General features: G+C 47.8%; 1 protein-coding gene across 12 annotated transcripts in view; it reads left to right on the plus strand.

Moving 5' to 3' along the window:
• The window catches only part of LOC119455925 (poly(rC)-binding protein 3-like), a 490,025-nt gene that overhangs the window by 435,252 nt on the left and 31,501 nt on the right, over nucleotides 1-23,272 (plus strand). For 9 of the 12 annotated variants that reach the window (XM_049669431.1, XM_049669434.1, XM_049669432.1 and 6 more), the window contains 7 exons: nucleotides 10,716-10,739; nucleotides 11,419-11,451; nucleotides 13,464-13,580; nucleotides 13,668-13,841; nucleotides 15,263-15,391; nucleotides 19,065-19,181; nucleotides 21,206-21,383. In XM_049669431.1, coding sequence (XP_049525388.1) covers nucleotides 10,716-10,739; nucleotides 11,419-11,451; nucleotides 13,464-13,580; nucleotides 13,668-13,841; nucleotides 15,263-15,391; nucleotides 19,065-19,181; nucleotides 21,206-21,383 — 772 coding nt within the window. The remainder of the gene's footprint in view (nucleotides 1-10,715; nucleotides 10,740-11,418; nucleotides 11,452-13,463; nucleotides 13,581-13,667; nucleotides 13,842-15,262; nucleotides 15,392-19,064; nucleotides 19,182-21,205; nucleotides 21,384-23,272) is intronic. The other 3 variants (XM_049669438.1, XM_049669439.1, XM_049669436.1) reach the window with 2 other exon arrangements.

Raw genomic sequence — 23,272 nt, forward strand, 5'->3', positions numbered from 1 at the left:
GCAGTTTCCAAAGTCCGGCAGACACTGCTTACCTTGTGTAGCCCATAAGCTTCGGGAAGCCTCCTCCCGCTTTCTCCGCGAGGCGGCGTCTCTCGCACCATCCATGTGTCGCGTGGTTGCTCGCCTGCTTTCCCCCACGTTTTTGTGAGTGTGGCTTTCCACCGAGGCACAGGGGCGTCAGTGCACTGCCGTGAAGGGGCCTGTGAGGGAGGGAGGGGGGTGGCGAAGCTCTAAGGGTGCGCAGGGCACCGCCATCGGTCAATTAAGTGGGCAGTTCTCATTTGCTCCGAACCCGCCGATAAAAAATATAGAAAACCATAAAAAGTGTAGTAAAGCGAGACGAGAGCGGATCACGCGGCGGAAGAGCTCGAAGGGTCTTCTTGCCTTGGGAGGTTCACGCGTGCCTGTGGGCCGTTAAGCTGCGGCACATCGCAATTGGCTGTTATAAAACACACCTGATCCCCGTGGCGTCTCGATCGTTTGGCGCTTCTCTTGCTGCTGCTGCCCTCTGGCCCGACACCTGTCTCTCGTTCTTTGCTTTTCTCTCTGCCGTCGCTCTAAGCCGGGATGCGCCGGTGATGTCTATTTTTTTTTTACTTTTTTTGTGTGCTGTCTCTTATTTTTTATTTCTTTTTTTTTCCTATTTATTACTTCATCACTGGACGCTTCCTATAGAAAATTGGCGGTGCTTCCCACTAGCTGTAATTTTAGGTTTTACTAAGATTGACGGTGGACACGGTCACAGAATGCTTTAGAAATGCGAGAAAGAACTGTACAGATTGAAAGGCTACACAGAAAGACAGCGCCTCTCTGTCGGTCCCGTTGTTTCGCACTTTTCTGGGGAGGAACATTACCAAGTCGCCCAACTTTGAAATGTTTCTTACTACGTAGTGTTCTCTTCCTTTTTTTTCTTTCTTTTTAAATTGATTACCATACTGATTATTATTTCCTGCATATTTACCATAATTATATTTTCTGACTGATAGCACTGTGGTGGGGCTCCCATGCTTGGAACTCGCTTTGGACATTTTCGGTTATTTAAATACCAGCTGATCGCCTGTTCGACCCTGGCTGCCGCGGCGGCATTTGGATGGGAACGAAATGCAAAAACGCTCGTGTACCTATACGTAAAACCCCGAAATTCAATTGAATACCTGCCGTGATTCTACAGGCAGCTAACCTGATCATAAAGGGCTTCCACTTAGAGATGCTAGATAGGAACATTAGACACCTGTTAGGCGAACTGATAGCGCATAACGTAGAGGCCAGAACGCGACGACTGTCGATGACCATGCATGCAACGGGAGTCGCTGCACATTCGGGATGGTGCTGCTCTTGGAAGTCCTTAGACGACTCTGTTCGTCCTCTGTCAGAACAGGTAAGTGGCAGCGCATAGACCGCGCACGCGTACCTGTTACGCCACCGAGGAGATTAAGCTTGGCAGAGGCGACAAATGTAATCGCAGTTGCGTTCGTTCCAGCCATTATCCGCGCCGCTTTGTACACCTACCGTGCTCGCCTTCCTCATTCGCATGGCGCGATTACGCTGCCGAAATTCTCAGCGCGTTCCCGCCTCCCGCCTAAAAGTAATCAGATCTCGGGCGCGAAGTCTTGCTAACTTCCAAACGCCTTCGCCGGCGCGAGCCATTAGGGACCGCGGTGTTCCCTCGCGCAGGTTGCCTCTTTGTGTCCGAAAGAACAGCGCGTGGCAAAAGGATGTGCAGGGTAGATATATAGAGCGAGATACCAAGATAGCGCGTAGCATTCTGAGGAGGCGTTACCTGGACGGGCGGTATATGGAAGGCGCGGTAGGAGGGAGAGAAGCGCAAGATGCGCTTGCTTCACGGAGGACGCCCTTTCCTTGTAGAGAAGCAGCAGGGCTTCCCGCGGCACTCTTAAACTCGAAGCCGCGCACGCAGGCAGGCACGCACGCACGCACACGCACGACGTGAGCAACGCGGTCTCCGCAGCCTACTAGAACAAAAGGGGTGGAAGGACAGCCTCGGCGGGAAAAAAATAAAAAATAAAAGCTGGAGCCGCCGTTTCTCAACGCGCTATCTCCTCCAAGCCGGGACTGTACAGCTTCGAGCAGCTAGCCGGTGCAATTACACGTAGTGCACCGGGGCGACCGCCCGCCGCCGCGTTGCTTCATCCCTGCGGCGGCCGTGCACGAGCTCACCGGCTGGTCGTTTATTTCTTTCGCCCTTTCCTCCTCTCTTTCTTTTGCCTCGATTTGCCTCGCGCTTTCTTTTTCTTTTTGTAATGCTTCTTGTTGTTTTGTTCCCTGACCTCCAGGTTCGTTTTCTTTGTGGCTCTCCTGTCGACGCGATCGCGAAATAGAAGTGAAAGGGGCCAGAGCCCGTTCGCTCGAGGGAGGAAAAAAAAATTCGAGAAGGTGCGTAAAATAGAAAGAAAAATAAAAGTGAGCTAGAGCTTTCGGCGTCGAAGGATAGGAGTGGGGGAGCGTACCGGATAGAAAGGAGGCTACTGGAGAACGCCGAGCCTGCCACTTCGGGGACAACTCGGCGGAAAATGACGTCCCCAGGCGAACATTCAAAGCGACAGAGATACACCTCAACGTTGCTCAAGCTGCGCGCGCTCACGCCGGAGAAGGCAAAACGTGCCCCGAGGACACTGTGCGAAACACCTCCCAAGAAAAAAAAAAGAAAAAAAAAAGATTAAACAACGCGGTGTGCTGCACCAAGGAGGTGGCGACAAATAAGAGCGCGCGAGAAAGTGAGAACGAGAGCAAGGGAAGAAGTAAGATGAAGTGAAAGGAAGGCGGGGAGCCAGCGACAAACAGTGATCGGAAAGCGCGAAAGTGGATATACAGCTGAAAAAGAAAAAAAGTGCCCTTCGTGAAGAAACAAACGAAGGAACTTCGTGCACCAGCGTCGCGTCGCCCGCCTCCAGTTTCTTCATAGCCCCCCCCCCCCCCCCCCCCCCTCTTTCAACGACTTTTCTTCTTTTCGTGGCCTTCATTCTTTCAGGCTACTGCGCTCTGTGAGCGTGTGTGTCTCGCTTATATACTGTAGCCGCCGCGCGACGCGAGATGTGAGGCGGTGCGATGCTCCCCGTATATACTACCCGTTGGCGGCGACAAATAGAACGACTGTTTTCCCTCGCGGGAGCCATTCTTAAACTCGTTGTCGGCCCGGAATGAGCTCTTCCGGATTGCTTTCTGTACGCCCTCCCCTCCCTTCCCGGCACACTCACTCCCACAACGGCAGCGGCGTTGCAGAAGAGACCGAGTATCGGGACCTATATAGCGCTGTCGTAGTTACCCCCCTCCCCTTCCATTTGCCTGGGCGGTGTGCAAAGCCATGGCAACAAGAGCAGCGTCAAGAGAGAAACGGCTTCGAGTGAAGCAAACGCCGGAGCGGCTTGGCTATCGAGCGCACAGCTTGCTCTCGCCGTCGCCGCGCGAGAGATGTCCCGACACGTTTCGTTCTAGAGTCGCGCGCGCGGCGAACGGCCGCCCGAGCAAGCCGAGAAAGGACCGCGGTGGTCCCCCGAGCTCGCGCCGTTATTAGCCCGACCAGCGGATCTTGGCGGGGACTGGCCGCGGGATTCGTTTATCTGTCGCCCGCGCCACTTCGCACGCCGTCTTGTTAACCCGGAATGAAAACGAATGGCTGCTCTTCTTGTCGGACGCGACAGGAGAGGCCCGCAATGCCTTTCATTTATTTAGCTCTTGCGCGCGCCGCCTCTCGCAGCGGTGCCGGCTATAGGCGTAGTAGTAGCGTGTGAAGCTTTGGGAGCCGCTCGACTCTTTCCGCAATCTGTATCTCTTCGTAGAGTGTTACGCGTGAGTGTGCTGAATGCGGGGCGGAGACTTGATTTACGAGCTATGCGCCGCCCTCGCGTCCGAGAAATGAGCCGGTTTGTACTGTTTGTGTTCCTAAAACGTGTGCTTTTTTATTCCTCAATTTAAAAAGAAAAATGAGAGAGATAAGAAAAGAAAAGTAGAACGTGCTTTGCGTTGTCACTAAAACCCGTTCCGGCACCGAAAGTTAGTTGTTTATGCCACTGTTTCGCTTTCTGTGTTTATTTCCGCTATGTTGTCTGAGCAAACAGGAGCCACGTACTACACTGTAAGCGTAGTTCGGACGTCTCGTACAATCGACGCGTCCGGTATGAGGCTCGTGAGAAAGCGAATAACTTTCTGCATCAAGGCGACTGTTGAGCTCGAACCGCTCGTCAAGTTCCTCTTTTTTTTTTTTTTTTCTTGGGTTCACTTTAGAACCTCTCCGTCACGTGAAAGCTACTTGCTCGAGGCTTCCCGCTTGAATATCCAATTCGGCACCCGCGTATGCAACGCGGGCGGCATCAAGCGATCCGCTTGCTCCCGCGAAATGCAGCAGCCGTGCGAACAGTGCCAGGCCTAAACGGGTTTGCGACGTTCTTCTTCGCTGCAACCGCCCGCAGGCGCTTCTCACTTTTCTTGATACCGTTCCTCCGAGCGGTGGCAGCAGCGACGCGTTTGCATCGGTACACATTCTCGCTGGTGCGTTTGTTTGCCCGAGGCCAGCGAAAGGAAAGAGCGGATGGAGAGACGGAAGAGGGAGGGGGGGGGGGGGGGGGACTGTATCGATGCAAGAGTAGCGGGTGGTCGGTCGGGAAGAGGCGTCGTTTCGCACGCGTCGTCATTATCGCAAGAAATCGCGCGCTGCCCGCCGCACTCTGTCTCTGGAAGGTGCGCTTCGCCGACCGCCATTCTCCGGGGCCGCCGCCCGTGTTTGCCGAGGGAAAGCGAGAGCTGTCGAGGCGGCACCGCCCGAAGAATTGCCGTGCGTGCGCTTAGGAGGCGGCAACCAGAGTCGCTGACGACGCGCGTGGCGATTCTCTTAAGTGGGTGAATTAATGAGGCGCGCGAGCCCCCCCCCCCCCCTCGTTAATTACCAATGGTCTCGGGCCTTCCTTTCAAGATCAACGCACCGCGCGACGGAGCTGGGTAAAATGAAAGGAGAGGGAAGGTGAGGAACGGGGACACCTGCGGCGTGCCTTATTTCTTCCTTTTGCTGGCGCGTTGCGCCGTTCCTTTGGCAGGGAAATCGTGCAGGGACAGTAGGTGGCGCCACCTTCGTCGCTGGCGACGATTTCGCTGGAAGCGGCGGGGTTTCCGGCGGAAGTCGTTAAGCGGTAGGAAGCTGTGCGAAATGCGGCCGTAATGACTGCACTCGCTGATACGTCCGATTTGCCCCTTTTTCGTGCAAGATCGATTGTATTCTGTCGCGGCCCGTTATGTTGTATCGTTTTAAAGGAAGGGAGGTGCGGGCCAGTTTCGATAAGGTTACACGTACTTGGTAGTAGTGGAGGCTTGGTCACAAAAAGAAAGAAAAAAGCAAATAGTACAGAACAAGTCAAAGAGCATGAAATGTGGGCGATAGTCAATCCACGGCACGCACAAAGCCTTCTTTCCGCTTAGCCCTCTATCACGAAATTATAGGAGGCCTCGTATGACATTCGCGTCATGCACGTCAAGCTAATGAAGTTTTTTTTTAACGGCAAAAGATGAGTTAGGAGCAAGGAGAGAAGGGGGGGGGGGGGGGGGGGACGCAGTTCCTAAGCTGCTCGTCGTTGCGCAACGACTGCGTGCTCCTCTACGTTTTGGTCTTCGCTTTGCCGTCGCACTTCAGTGTCTTGCGTGGTGCACCCTTTACAGGGAAGCGACGTTCATCGCGTTTCAAGGTTTACATTGAGGTGTAGGTGCGAGGAGGAAAGAAATTGGTATTTTGAGGTAGGGCAAAGAAACAAAAATAGAGGCCAGGGAGAGCCTTAATCAGAAAGCTGTAGCTAAGTATGAACGAATATATACCATTCAGCATGCGCTCGAAGTAGGTAACTGCCGTCATTTAGGCGAATAGGCACTGGTTGGACAAATGAACTCGGGACTAAGGTTCCGCTTTCCCGAGTTCAGGGTAGTGTGTTTGCTTTGATTTTAAGCAAAATGCGCAAAATCGTCCTGGGCCTAAAGTGCTAACCGCACGTACGCGTCGGCGTCAGTTCGCGTCTGGCGGAAGGGGGATAATTCTGCTTGGCGCACTCATGACGGCTGACAGGTGAACAAAGGCCAGAAGGCATGGTACGGCCGAGAGGAAATGCAAGTTTTACATGGCGAAAAAGAGGGTCCGTGACCCATTGTGGATAGAGTGAGGTTCTAGGAACTTGCAGGGTGTGCCCCATTTTGTTCAAGGGCCAGTGTAGAGGCGTTGCTGAAATTGGCAGACAGCTTGCCACTGCCTTCACCAACCACCTAGTCGCGTACGCCGATACCTGACAGAGAGAGATCTGGGCACCTCTGCGGGAATCCGCTCGCCGGACGAGAGAGAGGGAAAACTTATATTACACAAAGTCGTTCAGTTCCACAAGACATTTGTCCAGAAATGACAGTCACTTTTCCCACAATCAGACGGGAGCTGACGCCGGCGCGTACGTGGGGTTAGCGCTTAACATAAACTTTAGTAACGTAAGCCAAACGGTGAACAACACAACGGCAACGTTTCATGCCACGTCACCGTAATCCTGAAAGATGACACGGCGCTGCTCCCTGGCCGCCGCGCGAGTGTCGTTAGATCTTCGAATTCTATGCTCGATTTGTGGTCGGCTGTTCCCGGCGAAGGCGCCGTATCTCAAGCCATTCACGGTCTTTTTCTGACCCGCACCGCTGAGTCGGCGCGCACATGCTCGGCGCGTTATAAATAAATCCGTACTTTTGCCGGGCAGCGAGGCTATTTCCTGTTTGCCGAACTATCTCTCCCACGGCACCCCCTCGTCCCCCTACCATGTTCTGCCGAATATGCAACTTTGTGACGTCGGCCTCGCTGTTTGCTTTCTGAGCCGCCTTTTGTCTTTCTTCCTCGCCCCCGCGGGATCTTACGTTACGCCCTCCTTTCCTCGTCTGTTTTCCTTTCCCTCCTGCGCAGAATCTTTATTTACTCTTCTCGGGTCGGCTTGCACCTTTCGTTTCCTATATCTGACGGCCCTTCTTCGCAGCCCGTCGCTTTGTGCGGGTGTCTATAGTCCCTCTGTCTCTCCCTCCTCTCTCTCTCGCCTGTACATTAACCCTCTCATTAAAACCGTGCAGCGCTGCCGAGGCTGGTAGTTGTGTGCTCACGCGGTTGTCTACTTTCAACGTACTTTTTTTTTTTCTTATTGTACTGTAAATATGTCGAAAATATTTGCTACAGCAAGCACCTTTATTTTGTGAGCAGGTTGTAATTGGAGCTACTATACTTTCTGCATTCTTTTGCCTCTGTGCCTGCGGTGTCGAGGAGACCATAGAACACCTACTGTGCTACTGTCCATCATTTGAAATGAAAGACATGACCTATGCACAGCTCTAAATCAGCCGGATAAAAAAAAAAAAAAACATTCACCTTGAACAAGATCTTGGGACCATGGCCTCGAATATCGCAGCTACAAAAGGCGACAAAATCGCTGCTGCGATTTTTAACAACTACCGGATTGAGTGACCGTCTGTGATACGGACTGAGTGACCGTCAGTGATAGAGCAAAAAAAAAAAAAAAAAAGCAGTTACCACGTCGGCGATGTCCACGGTGGATTTTCTCTTGTTCTCCTAATCATTCTCTCGCCTTTTTCCTTCCCCCAGTGTAGGGTAGCTAACCGGGCTCAGTCCTGGTTAACCTCCATGTCTTTCATTTATCATTTTCTTTCTCTCTCTCTGCCTCTGTTTTTCAAACTGGGCGTAGTCCTCTGTCAAGGTTTCCGTGACTTTTCGGTTAAACCCCTCAGCATCGTTGTACACTTGGTGCCGCGCACGTTGGAATAAAGTGACTTTGCTTGGCGGCCACTCAACGGCACCCAATGCCCCAGGCACCCGCGAATCTCGCCACACCGCTCAACGCGCGGCGCGAGCAGCCTTGCGAACTTATATGCTCGCCGATCGGCTGACGGCAGCAGCTCGCTGCACGGTTTTAGCAGCGAGCCCATCCGCCCTCGCCTTTCGTCCAACATTGCTGCCCTTTGTGTGCCTGCGTATCACGACCTTCCTTCCCCCTCTCGCGCCCCGGGCGCTATTTCAGTCCGCCGGTGTACGACAATTTGCTTGCCGGCTGTCGGGCCTCCTCGCCTCGCCGCTTCCTCCTTTTCCTTAGCCTCCTTTGCAACCTCCTCTCTCTTCAACCGCGTGTCGCTAAAGCGAGCCCGCGCCTCGCGACACGTCTGCGCGGCCTTCCTTCGGCGGAGCCGCTAGTGCGCGCCGTTGTGCTTGCGGCTGGGATTCTCTCTCGGATTCTTTTGTCTGCCGCTTTCTTGCCGGCCACGTCCTTCAAGATCCGCGCCCACGCTGCTGCTGCCACCGCGCTATGGCCGCCGGCATGTGTTTACCGCCTTGTGTAACGCCCTTTGACGCGCGGCTTGCCCCCGCCAGATAAGCCTCCGTGGCTCGCCGTAAAGCGCCCGAGCGCGGCGTCGTTCCTTCCCTTCTTTTCCTGCTGCTGGGTTTTTGAAGCCCGGGCGCTGCCTCGGCTTCCTCCCCCGCTTTGGCTCCGTCCGCCGCTTCCTTTTGTTCCTGCGGGAACAAAGGCGGAAATGGGCGAGCGTGCCTCGGATCCGCCACCGGCGGCTTCTTTTCCCAGTCGGCCAACTCGCTGGCGTGCTCTCGACCACGCGCTGCGCTTGGCGCCTGCCTGCCTGCCTGCTCAGCGTGTGTGTGTGTGTGCGTGCGTGCGTGCGCACGAGCGGCCTGAGGAAATGAGCTCTTGTACGGCGCCGAAGCAGCAGCCTGGCAAAGCCGTTCAGGCATGCTTGATAAGATGCCCTCCCTGCACCGCGTGTCCCCTGCCGTGGGGCGCTCCTTTCCTCACCCACCTCTTGCCCTTTCTCTACGCTCTCTCTCTCTCTCTCTCTCCCTCCCTTTTTTTATCATTCGTCTTCGTAAGCACGCGCCAACCTACTATATTTGTTCTCGCTTTGTGCTCCTGTGCTTTATCCGTTTTATTGCTTACTGTCTGCGATGAATGCAAGTCTGGCGCCGGTCGAGCATACCGCGGGACTGCGCTAGCGAATGGGAAGTCGGGGTACGGGCAAACCGTGCGCGCGGGCTCCGAATCTCAGCCTTAGCCCGTTGCGCCTTACTTAGCATGACTAAATAACAAGCATCGTGAAACAATCTTTTTCTTATTATTATTTTTTTTTTCATGTGTAAGTTGTGCTTGAAATAACCGAATGAGCATTCTCGTTTGCCTTCTGAAATGTGGCATGAATTCCTCCCGCCTATGCATCTGGTTTTGCAGATGTGAACAATTGTGTTGTGTGTCATAATTATTTCCTTGTGGAATTGAACCAGTTTCTCAACTAAGCTAAGCCGTATCTAGAATACTGAAGCTGTGAAAAAGAAGTCAGCTGGACATAATACGGTCGAATGCCTCATAATGCATCTTTACAATAAAATCATCTCTGTAACGAAGGACTTTGTATGTCCGGACTGAATTTCGATCTTTCATATATGTATTGTGAGCGCCTCTATAGTGAAGACTAGTGCAACAAAATTACTTGTACAATGAAAGGATTTAGGCATCCCAGACAGCCTATTTGTTACTTATGTGGAACAAATGCATCTAATAGCACCACTGCTGCCCTCCACAGCTGCTACTGAGCTGTGGTGCACATAGGGAACACTGGTCAGCAGAACAACAATCACATGGGAGGGTCTGGACTCTGTAGTCTCTATGATAGACGCCCACCTCCACACACACACACACAGCGCGCGCTATTTATGCTCAAAACTGGTGACAAACAACACTGTCAAAACCACTCGAGAGGAAGAAGGTGAAGGTCGACAAAGGTAGCAGTGAAGCCCACAGATGGACTAACTGAGTTTTTTGACAAGGGAGGCAATAGGGAAAATTGACATTCTGCAGTTGTACCTTGCATCAGCTGCAGTTGCACATTCCACTGAACGAAGTATGCAGAAGAAAATTTGTCACTTCTTAACTGTCTCTTGATTCGTGGTAAAGCTGAACATGCTTCAGCTGCTTTATTGTGAGTGGTATGGTGTTCACTATTTACAACTAAGGGATCTGTATAACGAAGGATTTTGGAGTTTTCGGGAGCTTCCTTATAAAGGCATTTGACTGCATAAATTATCAGCACATATAAACAGTAAAGACACGTAAACTAGAACTTACAATATCATTAGTTCTGGCACAGTAAGGAACAAGTATGACAATGCCCTGTTGCATCTTCAGTGGTCCTAGGTAAAGAACGAGGTTGACCACTTATTTATTCTTGCAAAAACAGAAACTTTAGTGACTATCTTAGACCATTCTTGTAAATTAAGTCTGAATGTTACCACCCGCTATATTCATAACATTGGTTGTGAGTTAGTAGTGCAGTGTTTAAAATAAATGGAAACAACTTTATGATGAATCATTTCTAATGCGTTCATGTTAGGTTTTTGGTAGAATACTGTACTGTGCTGTCTCACTCAAGGCTCAACATAAACACTGACATTTTTATTTCTGGCATAAACAGGACATCGACTCCAAGTGCTGCTTTATTATTTCAAGTAATGCTGAAAGGTTCAAGTATATTAAGAATGGCCACAACTGAGCTTTAGCCATCTTCGTTATGAATCAGTTTGTTCTACACTTCTGAAAGGCATTAATATGAACTACAATAAGTGCTTGCATTCTTTGTATTTATCATGTCATTCTTATGCTTTTTGTTTTGCTTTTTTCTTCTATTTGCAGGAAGTGGGGAGCATCATTGGAAAAGTAAGTACAACCTTCCCTTTTGTTGTGCATAGAAAAGGGAAAGACAAATAGCTTGTTTCAAATCTACACAGTTCTCTATTGTTATAGCACTGGTATTTTGTTGCAGTCTTGTGTACCGGGAGTGAAAGTGATAATTAAATGAAGAATTGCATACTAGCTAGTTCCCTCTGTCTTGTGCTTTATGTTTGGGTGTAAATTGCCAGCTACATTCAACGAATGATTAGCACTCTTCAGGTTAGGATTGGATGCAGTTGAGGCAAGCAATGGACGAGTCACCACGTGATCAAACATGGCAGCGCCCACGGGATTGCTGCGGACAGGGTCAATAAATTGTTTTCAGAAGTAAATGTTAACTCTATCATCAAGGTACACGTGTTCAGTGTACTGTGGGCGGGAAATACATGCTGTTTTTAACAAAGCAGTCATCTGATTTGCATTGCAACCATTTGTTTAAAATTATAGGCTACTCTACTAGTATATTTATTTCCTTTCGTTATGTAATGTTTCAAAAGCACTTTAACATGTTTGTGTCACCTTGAAATTAAAGTTAAATGTTTTCCTTTGCTGCTGCAGGGTTCTCATTATCTGTTATAAGCAAGAGTTAGCTCTTGCTGTCCTAACTTGTGTAGGAATTCGGAATTCTGTGATATAATTCCTTGATGTTCCTTTATTTTTGCAGAAAGGGGACAACATAAAAAAGTTCAGAGAAGAGGTGAGTTGCATAACTTTGTAGCACTATGTATTTCTATGTTGTTTGGTTAGTGGTTCACTAGTCACCTTATTATTGGGCGGATCTAGTATTAGCTTTTGCCGTTAACTGAGCTTCCATCTTGCATTCATCTTCTGATTAAGCGATTAATTGTCTTGTGTAGTTCACCAGGTGCTGAGTCATATAAGAAAAATAGGACTTCCTGTGATTCCTTGCAGGAAATGCAAGAAATTGTCAGTGGTCTTCATGGTGTTTTCTCTTACTACAAAACAGTGGTCCTTGCCACTGTGTGTTTTCTGTCCATGGTTCATATTTCCTTGCCGATTGCCTTCTTTACTGAAGGCAAAGCAGTGCAACACAGCCTTCATTTCTCACCAATCCGTGGTGTACAAGGCAGTCATAAACCAACAAGTTGAAAGAAGTTAAGTCAAATGAATGGCTAGCCTATCGTGTAGCTGCTTAAAGTTGGCAGTTCTGCCCAAATCCTTTGCACTTATGGAAGAAGGAAAGTAACAAAAAACTATTTCTCTGACCTCTGATTTATTTGTCCTTAAATCTTCACTTTCATTTCTTTGCATTTCCCTCTTCTTAGTGTAAGATGTGAGGGCGCATCTTACAATGTTGCTTGTATTGCCTGAACCTTTCTTTTTTAATCTGGATTTGCCACCATATACAATGAGAAAAGAATATCCTATAGAAGCATGCCACTCTACATTATGCAGGAGCTTCAGTGATGTCTCTAAAAACGTGTTTGTCACACATTAGTGGTTGTTAATCAGGAACTTCCAGCTTCAATATGGCCTGTCCAATCATCTTCAACCTGTTTCTTGCTGTTACATTAAAGAATAAGGGGAACCAAGGGGCTCGATTTTGTTAATCATAACCACATAAAGCCAACAGACAATGAAGCCGAGGAAAGCATCGGGGAAATTAAATGTGGTTGAAATTGTAATGTAGAAAATAATGAAGAAACGGGAAACGAAAGTGGACGAAAAGATAACTTGTCGCCGGCGGGAGCCGAAACCACAACCTCTGTATTACGCGTGTGTTGCACTACCAATTGTGCTACGGCGACAGCCATCAGTTCGTCCACTAACTTGAGTATTTATGTTTATTAAATCTAGCCCTCGTAGTGTTAGCCAGCGCCGCTCAGAACCATGGTGGGCAGATGTGGAACATCCTTTTTAGCCCGATGGCGTCATGTAACACGTGATCTTGGGAGAGCAGGCGCATGGCTAATAAACCCTCGCATGCTACCTAATGACATCAAGGCTTCCAGATACGAGACCGCGTAATGCGGTGGTTGCGGGTTCAGCTCCCGCCGGCGACAAGTTATTTTTTCGTCCACTTTCATTTCCCTTTTCTTCATTATTTTCTACATTCCAATTTCAACCACACCTAATTTCCCTGATGCTTTCCTTGGCTTCATTGTCTGTTGGCTTTATGTGGTTGCTGTTACATTGTAACACTACGAAGTCACACTACAGCCATGTAACGGCAGGAGATATCTTTAGGTGTTGGCCATCTACCATTGCACAGCAGCAGGAGGTGCTTGACACCTGAAGATATCTCTTGGTGCTGTATAGCAGCACTATGAAGTCACACTACGGTCATGGAACTGCAAGGGATTTAATTAAATTCTGGGTTTTTATGTGCCAAAACCATAATATGATTATGAGGCACTCTGGAATAATTTTGACCACCTAGGGGCCTGTAACGTGCAACCACTGCACGGTACGTGAGTGTGATTTTGCCCGCATAAAAATGCGGCTGCTGTGGCCGGGAATCGAACCCACGACCTCGTGCTTAGCTGCGCAACGCCGTAGCCGGTAAGCCATCGCGGCAGGTTGCAGCAAGAGGTATCTTCAGATGCTGATTATGTAGTTGCACAGCAACAACAGATGCTTGACACCTGAACATATCTCTCGGTGTTGCATGGGTAAACTGTAAAGCCACATTGCAGCCAAGCTTCAGCATTAAAGGGTCTCTTTTTTTTTGCTTATCTTTGTACGCAGAGCGGTGCCAAGATCAACATCTCAGATGGGTCCTGTCCAGAGCGCATAGTCACTGTAACGGGTTCCACAGAGGCCATCCTGAAGGCCTTCTCGCTCATTGCCCGCAAGTTTGAAGAGGTGAGCCCGGCAGTGCGAGGCCATTTGGCCCCTCTGAGTTCAGGGGTGATGGGGGTGGGAGCGGTGGACGTTTCACAGAGCGGACAGATGTTGTCTCTGCTCTGCCTTCCCGTGCAGACGGTGGGTCCCACCCTCCAGGAGCTGCAGAGCAATGGAAGCCACCTGCCCAAGCCGCCTGTCACACTGCGCCTCATCGTCCCAGCCAGCCAGTGTGGCTCCCTTATTGGCAAGGGAGGCTCCAAGATTAAGGAAATCAGAGAGGTCAGCATCACTTTTCTTTGTCCTGGCGAACATCTCTGTGAGGTGCTGCAAGTTTATTGCTGCGACTCACGCACTTAACTGTAACACTTCACTTGTGTGCCAAATCATGGTGTTATGAATGCTTTCTGTGTCCTGTTATGATGGACCAACGATATTAGCAAAAGAAGACTTGAGAAAGACTTTAAAAGGAAGGTTTTTTTTTTTATGCTTTCTGTTTCAGAACCGATTCTCAAACCAACTACACCCCTTGATGATGACAGATTATAAGTGCTAATACTAATACCAGCAGCAATGCCTCTCAAGGCAGCCTTCGTGGTAGATGTTATGAAGCATACTATGCTCGGAAAATGGCACTGAGGTGAGAGGAATAAGGTGAAGCTCTAGTGAGTGATAGGATATCGGATATGGAATAAAAAATTATGAAGGTTTTCCAGAGGACAGAATATAGAAGGTGGTCGCCTTAACACACAGCTCTGGATGAGACATGGGAGCAAGGATAAGTGCTTGTGTGTGTGGCATTACAGCTTTTAGCATTTGGTTTGCTTTATTACACACCTGTACACAATCCCAGGATAACCTGAATGCATGTACACTCACCCATAAAATATTGCGGTATGCACAAGCATGTGGCCGCACTCCGTGGAACACCAGGGTAGCTGCGGTAGCCGCACATCAGAGCAAACTTAAACTTGCACAGGTGAGGTGCTGTGACGCCTGGAGGCATGGCTTGGTGTCATATCTGATACGATGTCTGGGCACGCCGACAGATATTTACAGGAGATGATGATGCAGTGTACTGGGTTCGTGGCAGTGAAACACACGTCCTTTCACGTGTGGTTCGCAAACGCAAGGCTGCCTTGCCGCAACAGCGACATGTTACTGAAAACAAAAACCACTTGATCACTTCGAAACACAGGCTTGGCGGGTCTGAACACAAGTGGCAGACGTCGCCACTTCTAGGCATCACTTCACCTGAACAAGATTGCTTCGTTGTGTGGCCGCACTGACTGAACTGGCGCTCCACGAAACCGCAATATTTTGTGGACGAGTGTACCTTGCTCGACCCATGAGCCACTTACAAGCCAGTCAACTAGACAGCCTTCTAATGAACTAATGCTATATCTGGCAAGCAGTCCGCATATGAAGCATAATTTTAGGTGGACAATGAGGTGCAGCTTCTTTGTGCATCACTGTACAAGTTTACTGCAGTTTATGCTAGACTAAGTACTGTGAATGTTCTTGTGCATAATACTGAATTAGCCATCGCTGTCACTTCTTTTGCACTTTCTATGAAACTGCTGTTATATCTCCCATTTTTTTATTTGTTAATATATATAACCATGTTATGAGCTGTTTCCATTACTATTGTTGCACCTTGGCTGCAGTCGAAAGTTGAACTCCTTTCTTGAATCATTTTGCAGGTGACAGGTGCTTCCATTCAGGTGGCCAGTGAGATGCTCCCAAATTCCACCGAACGAGCTGTGACCGTTTCTGGTACTGCTGAAGCCATCACAAAATGCATCTACCAGATCTGTTGTGTCATGATGGAGGTGAGAAGGTTACCTGCTTTCACCTTCGTTGTGCCATGTACTCTCATGAAACTTTGGAATATTCATCAGTCTCTTCACTAATTTGCACTTAAAGAGTAATTCATGCCAGGCAGGAGAAGAATGAGGCTCGATAATTTCAGAGCTGCCTATGCATGCGTTCAGCCCAGCAAAGTGTTGCTGAACTTTAAACATGAGCATATAGCAGATGGCTGTTTAGTTCCTCAGTTTTTACACACACATGGTTTTTTATTTATTCATTTATGTACTTTTTAAAGATGTTACGCTAGGATAGGCATGCAAAAGGCAAAATCGATTATAGTGAAGCTTATAGTGTAGGTGAGTCTATTTCCTAAATTTAATTGAAGTCCATGGTTTTGAGTTTAAAAATTGGGTGGCAGTGTTGCTAAGCTAGGATTGTCCCAGAAAGTAGGTACAGTATTCTTATGGTAGGCTGTTGCAAACACCACAAATGTGGTTTCGTATCTCATTACACATCGCAGGCAATTTTCTGACCTCTTTTTCGTGGAAAAAATGTGCACATTAGAAGCAAGTAAATACGGTAATAGTAATTCATTGTGAGCTACCATTTTTGCTTGAAGATTTTCTTTGGGCAGGCCAAAAATGGGTGTTTTGGATGGGACATAATGTGTCTTCGATGCAATTACTGTCCCTTAGCACTGCAAAGACTGTTAAGCCATTAGTTAATTGCTTGCATCAAGCACGTTTGTGCGGACCAACCAAGTTCTAATTATCTGGTGAGGGCAAATTTCGAGATGAAATAAGACATGTTTTGGCTTGTATAAATGTATTCGTGCCTGCCAGGAACCTTGATTGGGATTGAATTACTGTATAGACTCGTACAGTGGCCACACTTCTTTTTACAATTTTTGACGAGGTGCAGCCCTTACGCGGGACCGAACCTTTTGGTCAAAATGGTGCTGGCCCAGCCGGTGTAATCTGGGAGGCTCCCAGATTTGTACTATTTCTCCCGGTTGTACGGTTGACAGGAAAATCTCTCGTAAATTGCACTTGTGTCCCGTTTCTATGCACGTCCAGCGCTTTGTCAGGCCACATTGGCAAAAAGAATCCAGTCCAATCCAATCCAGTATGAAGTTAAGCTTGCAAAACATTAAGAATTTACCAAGTAGTAGGTAAACCCTATACATGCGCTATTTTATTAACCACGGAGCCGCTCCTTACGCTGATGGGGCTGTTGAGTGCCCTAGTGGCCCTAGTCTCATTAATTTAGCGAGTGAATGCTGCATTCCGCAACTAGCAACACTCGACTCTCCATCGTTCTCCTTGGTGTCAGCCGCTCTGGCATTGCGTAGGCTTACAGTCAGTCATGGCTTTAAAAGCAAGGAGCGCTAGCGCAAGAAAGTATCTTCAAGTATTTTTAATGGAGTGCTCAGCCGAAGTGACGCTGGGTAAAATTTGTTGATACCACAGAGCAATGCAGAGTGCAAGTGGCAATTTAACATCGGCAAAAATACGAGGACGCAGTGCCGCTCGTCCATGTGTCGCTCGTCTATGACGCTAAGAATCTCGTCCTCGCAAAATGTGAAAGAAATGGAATTTCTTACAATCAAACATTCTCTGAAGAATTTTTGAACACCCGCCGTGGTTGCTTAGTGGCTTTGGCATTGCACTGCTAAGCACAAGTTCGCAGCATCAAATCTCGGCCGCGGCGGCGGCATTTAGCTGGGGTGAAATGCAAAAATGCCCGTGTGTCGTCCATTGGGTGCACGTTAAAGAACCCTAGCTGATCGAAATTATAGTTAAACCTGCTTATAACGAACCTCCATTTAACGAATTACTGGATATAACGAAGTTTTTCTATTCCCCATCATTACTCCATAGAAGCACATGTATTTGAGACCTCTACGTAACGAAGTGGCAGCGGGAGACCCCCTCGAAATAACAAATTTTCCCCGCTGACAACCTAGAGATTTCGCCCTAAAGTTTGTTATTTTTGCACGATCAGCAACCAGAAGCACCTTCTCCGCCGCGACGGAATACGAAGCGGCGGCGGCGCGCTTGGCACGCTCAAATTCACATCGACTGCGAGGCGAGAGCGAGCGCACGTGTGCGTGTGTGCGAGTGTGCGTGAGGCAGGCCTGAATCCCCCGACCCGGCGATCTTGCTGCCGCAGGCGTGACCTTTTCCCCTCCCTTCATTCAAACCTGATCTCACCGCTTGCTGCAGCTGGCCTAGCCTGCCAAGCCGGCACTCTCCTTTTCCAGTTGATGTTGCCAAATTAAAAAACAAACATTTTTTTTGTTTTTCAACGTGCTGGCAGCACCACTCTTTGGTTACTGCGCAAGTCTCTGCACTTCACTTCACTAACCTGACACTAGGTGACACTATACGACGCCATCGTGTCGCTTGCTCTTCGTTTCCGACGCCTCGCACTTGTGCGAAACAACACACGTCCATGCATCCAGTACCTGGTGTGACATTCCAAGGATGAGTGCTTAGACGAAGAAACGCAAGATATTGACTCTTGAGGACAAAATGGCCATCTTGGACGCCGTTTCTGGAAGCCAAAAAAGGAAAATGTAGCTGCCAAATTTGGCATCCCAGCTAGTTCTCTGGCCACAATTTTAAACGCGAAAGATGCGATTCGCGATCTAGGGCGCGTTGGAATCGAGTAAATAGGGTAAGCGTTTCTTTTTTCAAATGTTCGTGCTGAGCCTGCATATAAAGAAATCCTCTTTATAACGGAGTTTTTCAGGAATTTATCAATTTCATTATATCCAGGTTTAACTGTAATCCGGAGTTCCCCACTACGGCGTGCCTCATAATCAGGTGGTGGTTGTGGGACATTAGACCCGAGAATGTAATTAAATTTTAAAGAAGTTTTGAAGGCAAAATTAGCAACAACAAAATGCTTACAAAAGTGATACCTTGATGTTCATGTGGTCATTTGTATATCTGTGAATAAAATTGTAATGAAGTTCACCTGTCAGCACTTGCAAATATAGACGTGGGGGGGGGGGGGGTTGTGCAACGGACTGCCCCCCCCCCCCCCCGGTCGGAAGATCTCCCAGATTTAGTTTCTTCGAACTTGGCAGATATGCTTATGTACACCTGGATCTTGTGCAAACCCTGGCGCCCACCATCTAGTAGTGGCACGCGAAAGTACGCAGCGCACGAAAATTTGCTTATGTACGCATGCAGCATCGAGACACCAAATGCGATTGCTTCTCAGTTGGAAATGTTTTTCAAAATTTTGGGCTGCCAAGTTAAGGGTGTGGCCCTTATGCAAGTCTAGTTAACCTAAGCATTGAATTAGCTTGAGTTGAACTAACAAGCCTACTATAATTGTGTTCTTTACAGCAGTGACATATTTTGCAATTCTTTTCTTTTAACTTGTCATGGATACCTAATGTTTTTTTAGCAATTCCAACAATTTTGTAAATGAGTGTTCATCAAATGAATAATGAAAAGCTAACTACTAGTTAAAATCAGTAAAATAAGGCAATAGAAGAAGTGGCAACTACAGGCGTCAACTGACTGGTATTGGCACATAGTGTGTTCCATTTGCAAAGAGCCATCTCCAATTAATTAATGCCGCATGCTTTCATAATTGCTTATGCAGTTCCAGATTCACGGTGCTTTGCTCACGATGGTTGCTACAGTGATACTATACTTTATTTTTTTCTCTGTGCAGTCCCCTCCAAAGGGAGCGACAATACCGTACCGTCCAAAGCCAGCCATGCCACCAGTGATATTTGCAGGCGGTCAAGCCTACACGGTTCAAGGGCAATATGCAATTCCACATCCTGATGTGAGCATCTTCGGCAACTCGACACTTGCCATCTCTGTGCGCAGGAACCATGAAGCTCTGTTGTGTTTTTTAGGAGTGATGCACTTTGCTTACGTCACATGGCTTTTCTTTCTGTGTTTCATACCCTACTAAAGTAAAATCTGTATGCTTCATCATTATTCTACATGTTTTTCGTAATTATTGCAAAGAAAGGATGTGGAATCAATGCAGAGTAGGTGTTGTTTACAAGTTATGTGAAAAACATGCATAAATTTGAGAGTGCATACAGAAGCTTTTCAGTAGGGTATCGAGCGATTCATTGAGGGTTCCTAAGTCCTTGTGGCCCTTGTAACGCATTAAAGATTGCTTCTTTGGTGAGAAAGTTGTGTGCTGTTGAAACGGCACTTTACCGATAAATGCTATAACGAAAGAAACAGTTTCAAGCAAAACATTCTACTACTACTATACTGCAATGCAGGCTGTCGAGCCAAGCAACCCCTATAAGCTCACTTCTAAAGTGTTCTTGGACACAATTTGGCGCAATTGCTTTACCACTTGTCTTGTGTGTTTATTAATGTGTTCATGTCGAGAAATTGTCCAATTCCGCACTGTAGTGAAAGCAACACCGGCGCACTCCATTTTCTGTACCTCCTATCCTTGCCTCTCTCTCAATGTCACCTTCTTTCAACTTATTCCCGCAGTATTGTAAAGTGCTCCTGTTTAGTTTCTTTATTTGCATAAAAGAGGAAGCAAAAAAAAGAAAGAGACGAGAAAGAAGCCCACTATCAGGGGATTCCTTTAGTTCACTCATCTCCGTCAGGCTTTCCTGTCTTATCAGTCCTGCAATCGAGCTATCACTTGCTGTTACATCCCTTTTCAACTAAAGCTAGCTACACTGTCTTCAGGCGTTGAGGAAGCGGGTAAACCGTAGCAAGAAAAAAAAGGCTATTTTTGATCAATTTCATCTTAGCGGGCTCTGAGACACGTTTTCACATAAATACACAAGAGACTAGTCTCGCCAAGTATCTTCAGTGAGAATTTCTGCACGGTTGTTTAGCTTAATCATTTTATACTCTGAAAGAAGACAGTGTGTGAGGACACTAACCATCAGCTTGTGATCTTAAACTAACAAGAATTTTCTGACCTTGCCACACCCAACCACCTACCAACCCATACCTGACATCCTACCTAGTGCGCACACAGCACACAGTTTCACTTGTTTTAGCGTAGAACAGTTGCCACCAAACTTGACGGGTGCTACGCCACAAAATTTTTATGCATGAGGTGGCTGGCAGCTTACTGTTAAACGTTGACTTTACAAGAAGTTTTTTAATGCTGAAGATGTGCACAGTTTATCTATAGAGTTATCGTCAAACAGAATGATTGGTGCTTTTCAAAGTGTTGTTTTGTGCTTCAACATTGAAAATTGAACTGATGAACATGCGTGAGGCTATTTTTATATACATATTATACATCAAGAGGCCCTCAGTTGTATTAGTGGCCGAACAGTGAGAGTGTGACTATTAGAACAGTATTTGGATCTTAACTAACATGCGCAGACTGGGTTTCACTTTCAGTTCATGTGCATTTCTTTAGCTTAGGTTATAGCAGGTGGAAGCCTCTGGTTAATTTATCACAAGACACAGTGAAGAGAAGTGCATCGTGTAACCAAGTATTTACTACAAACACCTTTCCACACTGTTTCACAAGCTTTGTCGCGTGGCACCCACCAAACATGAGTAGCCCTCAAGTCTACTCGCACGTTGTGTCTCTGCTCGGGACTCCTTTCTTTTTTTTTCTTTTTTCGCTTATGAGCCTGAATAGTGTAGGCGGTAGCCCCTCGTTCCAGGCTCCCGTGCGCCTTCCCCGGCCCGGGATTTAAGCCGCGCGGCCCCCTGTGTGCGAGGAGGAGATGCCGCGAGAAGAACACCAAGTGAGGAGGACGCCTATTAATGACTGCTCCCCGGTCCCCTTCCTTCTTTTTTTCTTCTTCTTTTTCCCCGTGATGGTGGGCTTCTCTTTCCCTCTGCCTCCTCCGTCTGCAGCCGGGCTCAGTGCCGGCCCCCGCAGCCTCCAATATGGCAGGCGTCAAACAGGCGACCAACCTGTCGTGCCCCTCGTGTTTCTTTGTTCCCGCCCCGCAGCTGACCAAACTGCACCAGCTGGCTTTGCAGCATGCTCCGCTGCTGCCAGGACACAGCGTCGGGGCCATCAACCCGCAAGGTGAGAGGCCGCAGTTGCCGACCGACCCCTCCCACACCCGACACCTCCATCCCACCCAACGCTGACCACCGCCTGCGACCCCCTTCCGAGCACTCCCCCCTTCTGTGGCTCTCCAGTTGTGAAGCACCGGGAGCATCCCCCCGACTGCGCAGCGTCGACGGCAGCAGCTTTGCGCTGCACAGAGCTCAAGCTTGGCAGATGCAATGAGAGGAAGGCATGAATATAATGGCAGGATAGCCTTTTGAGAATTGGTGGCGTTTGAAACGCCGAAGTCTTCATCTAAAAGCCTGGTCACAGGCTTCTCAATGAGTTTCTGTTAACCATGGGCCTATGGCGAGTATCTGAAGACCAGTGAAAGACTGTGACGCCCAAAGAGCAAGGTGGCTTGTGCAGGCATTCCTTTTGGGAGGAGACATAGTACAAAGTTTACAGACACTTGGCTGTACTCATCTGTATCGCTTGCAGCAGTGGTTATTGAACTAGTACAGTTTCTTTAGTGACATCAGCAAATGTTGGCCTTAATTCTCAGCTCTTCTGGGCTTGATGGTACCATTTGTGCCAAGGGTGGATAACAAGCTGGTTGTCGTGTGCCTGCGCGGTCAGTATGTGTATGCTTCACTCTGCGAGTCCACATCCTACTACGCATTAGGCCAGATCTGTTACTCGGCATTGTGGCAACACCTTTGTGGCATAGTTGGCACTGTAATGCTCTGGAAGATAAGGACTGTGATCCTCTTCATTCTCAGAGGTTTCAGTGTGCTGGCGATGCAAGGCGGGCACTCATTAAATGGCTCAGGGTCATCTCCATCCCGCACCGTTTGCACACTTCAGACATAGGCTGTACAGTACTAAAAAGTAGTCCCAATTTGTATTTGGCTCCCAACTATACAGCTTAATTATGGCACGAAGGCATTCAGACTGTTTGTTAAAGCATAGATGTCAGCCTAGTGAGTCCTATCAGCCATTCTTTTCTTCCGTAATGTAGAAGTGCTTCAGTTATACAATCGAACCTTGTTATTTGCATCTAACATGAAAATACCATTGCTTTATCCAAAATTCAATATTTACACACACACTGCATGCCAGCACAAAATAATTTTAGAAATTTAGGCTTACTTCGTTGTATATACAATAATTCACTTATTCATGTTCATTATATTGAGGTTTGACTATTAACTTTATTAAAACTGGCTAGTTCTTCCCTGTAGGAGTGGACTGCACTGTACATCAGTTTGGGTGTACTTGCCAGAAATCAGTTCCAAGCATGCCACACTATTAATTATAAATTTGTGTGTGCTAGCCAAAAATCACCACCATACATAGCATATTCTAACATTAAAAAAATGACTGGTGTCGTTTTTTATGAAGTGCCAAACCTACACTTGATTGCTTGCTCCTGTGTTGCACTGAATAAGCATGAGCTCTGTACAGCTACATTCTGCTACACAGGGCGCAAATTTATGTGCAAGCTTTCTGCCAACATTGTGCTATTATTAATCCTTTGTTCCGTATGACACGGGTATAATTTTACCATGTTCGAGCATTATTGTTATGTACTTAGTACATTATCGAAAAAAAAAGAAACCCTGAGCAGGAAAAGATCTTTTTTTTTCCCCACATTGCTCACTTAGTTCATTTTCATAAACTAGATAGGGTATGTGTTTCACTGTCCACTGCCTCCTTCACATATATGATCATCACCAACGTGTGCTCACTGGCACATTATGCAAGCTATGCGCATACACTTTGAGGTCTTCTTTTGAATTTGTTGCACACTAGCTGCACCAACATTGTATTCATTAGGCGACTATTATCGTCAGAATTGCATAATTAACTCGCTCCTCAAGAGTTCTTATGGGGTGAAATTTCACTGAAACGATGCTGTAGTC

Source organism: Dermacentor silvarum, chromosome 6 (genome assembly GCF_013339745.2).
Source record: "Dermacentor silvarum isolate Dsil-2018 chromosome 6, BIME_Dsil_1.4, whole genome shotgun sequence".
NCBI lineage: Eukaryota > Metazoa > Arthropoda > Arachnida > Ixodida > Ixodidae > Dermacentor > Dermacentor silvarum.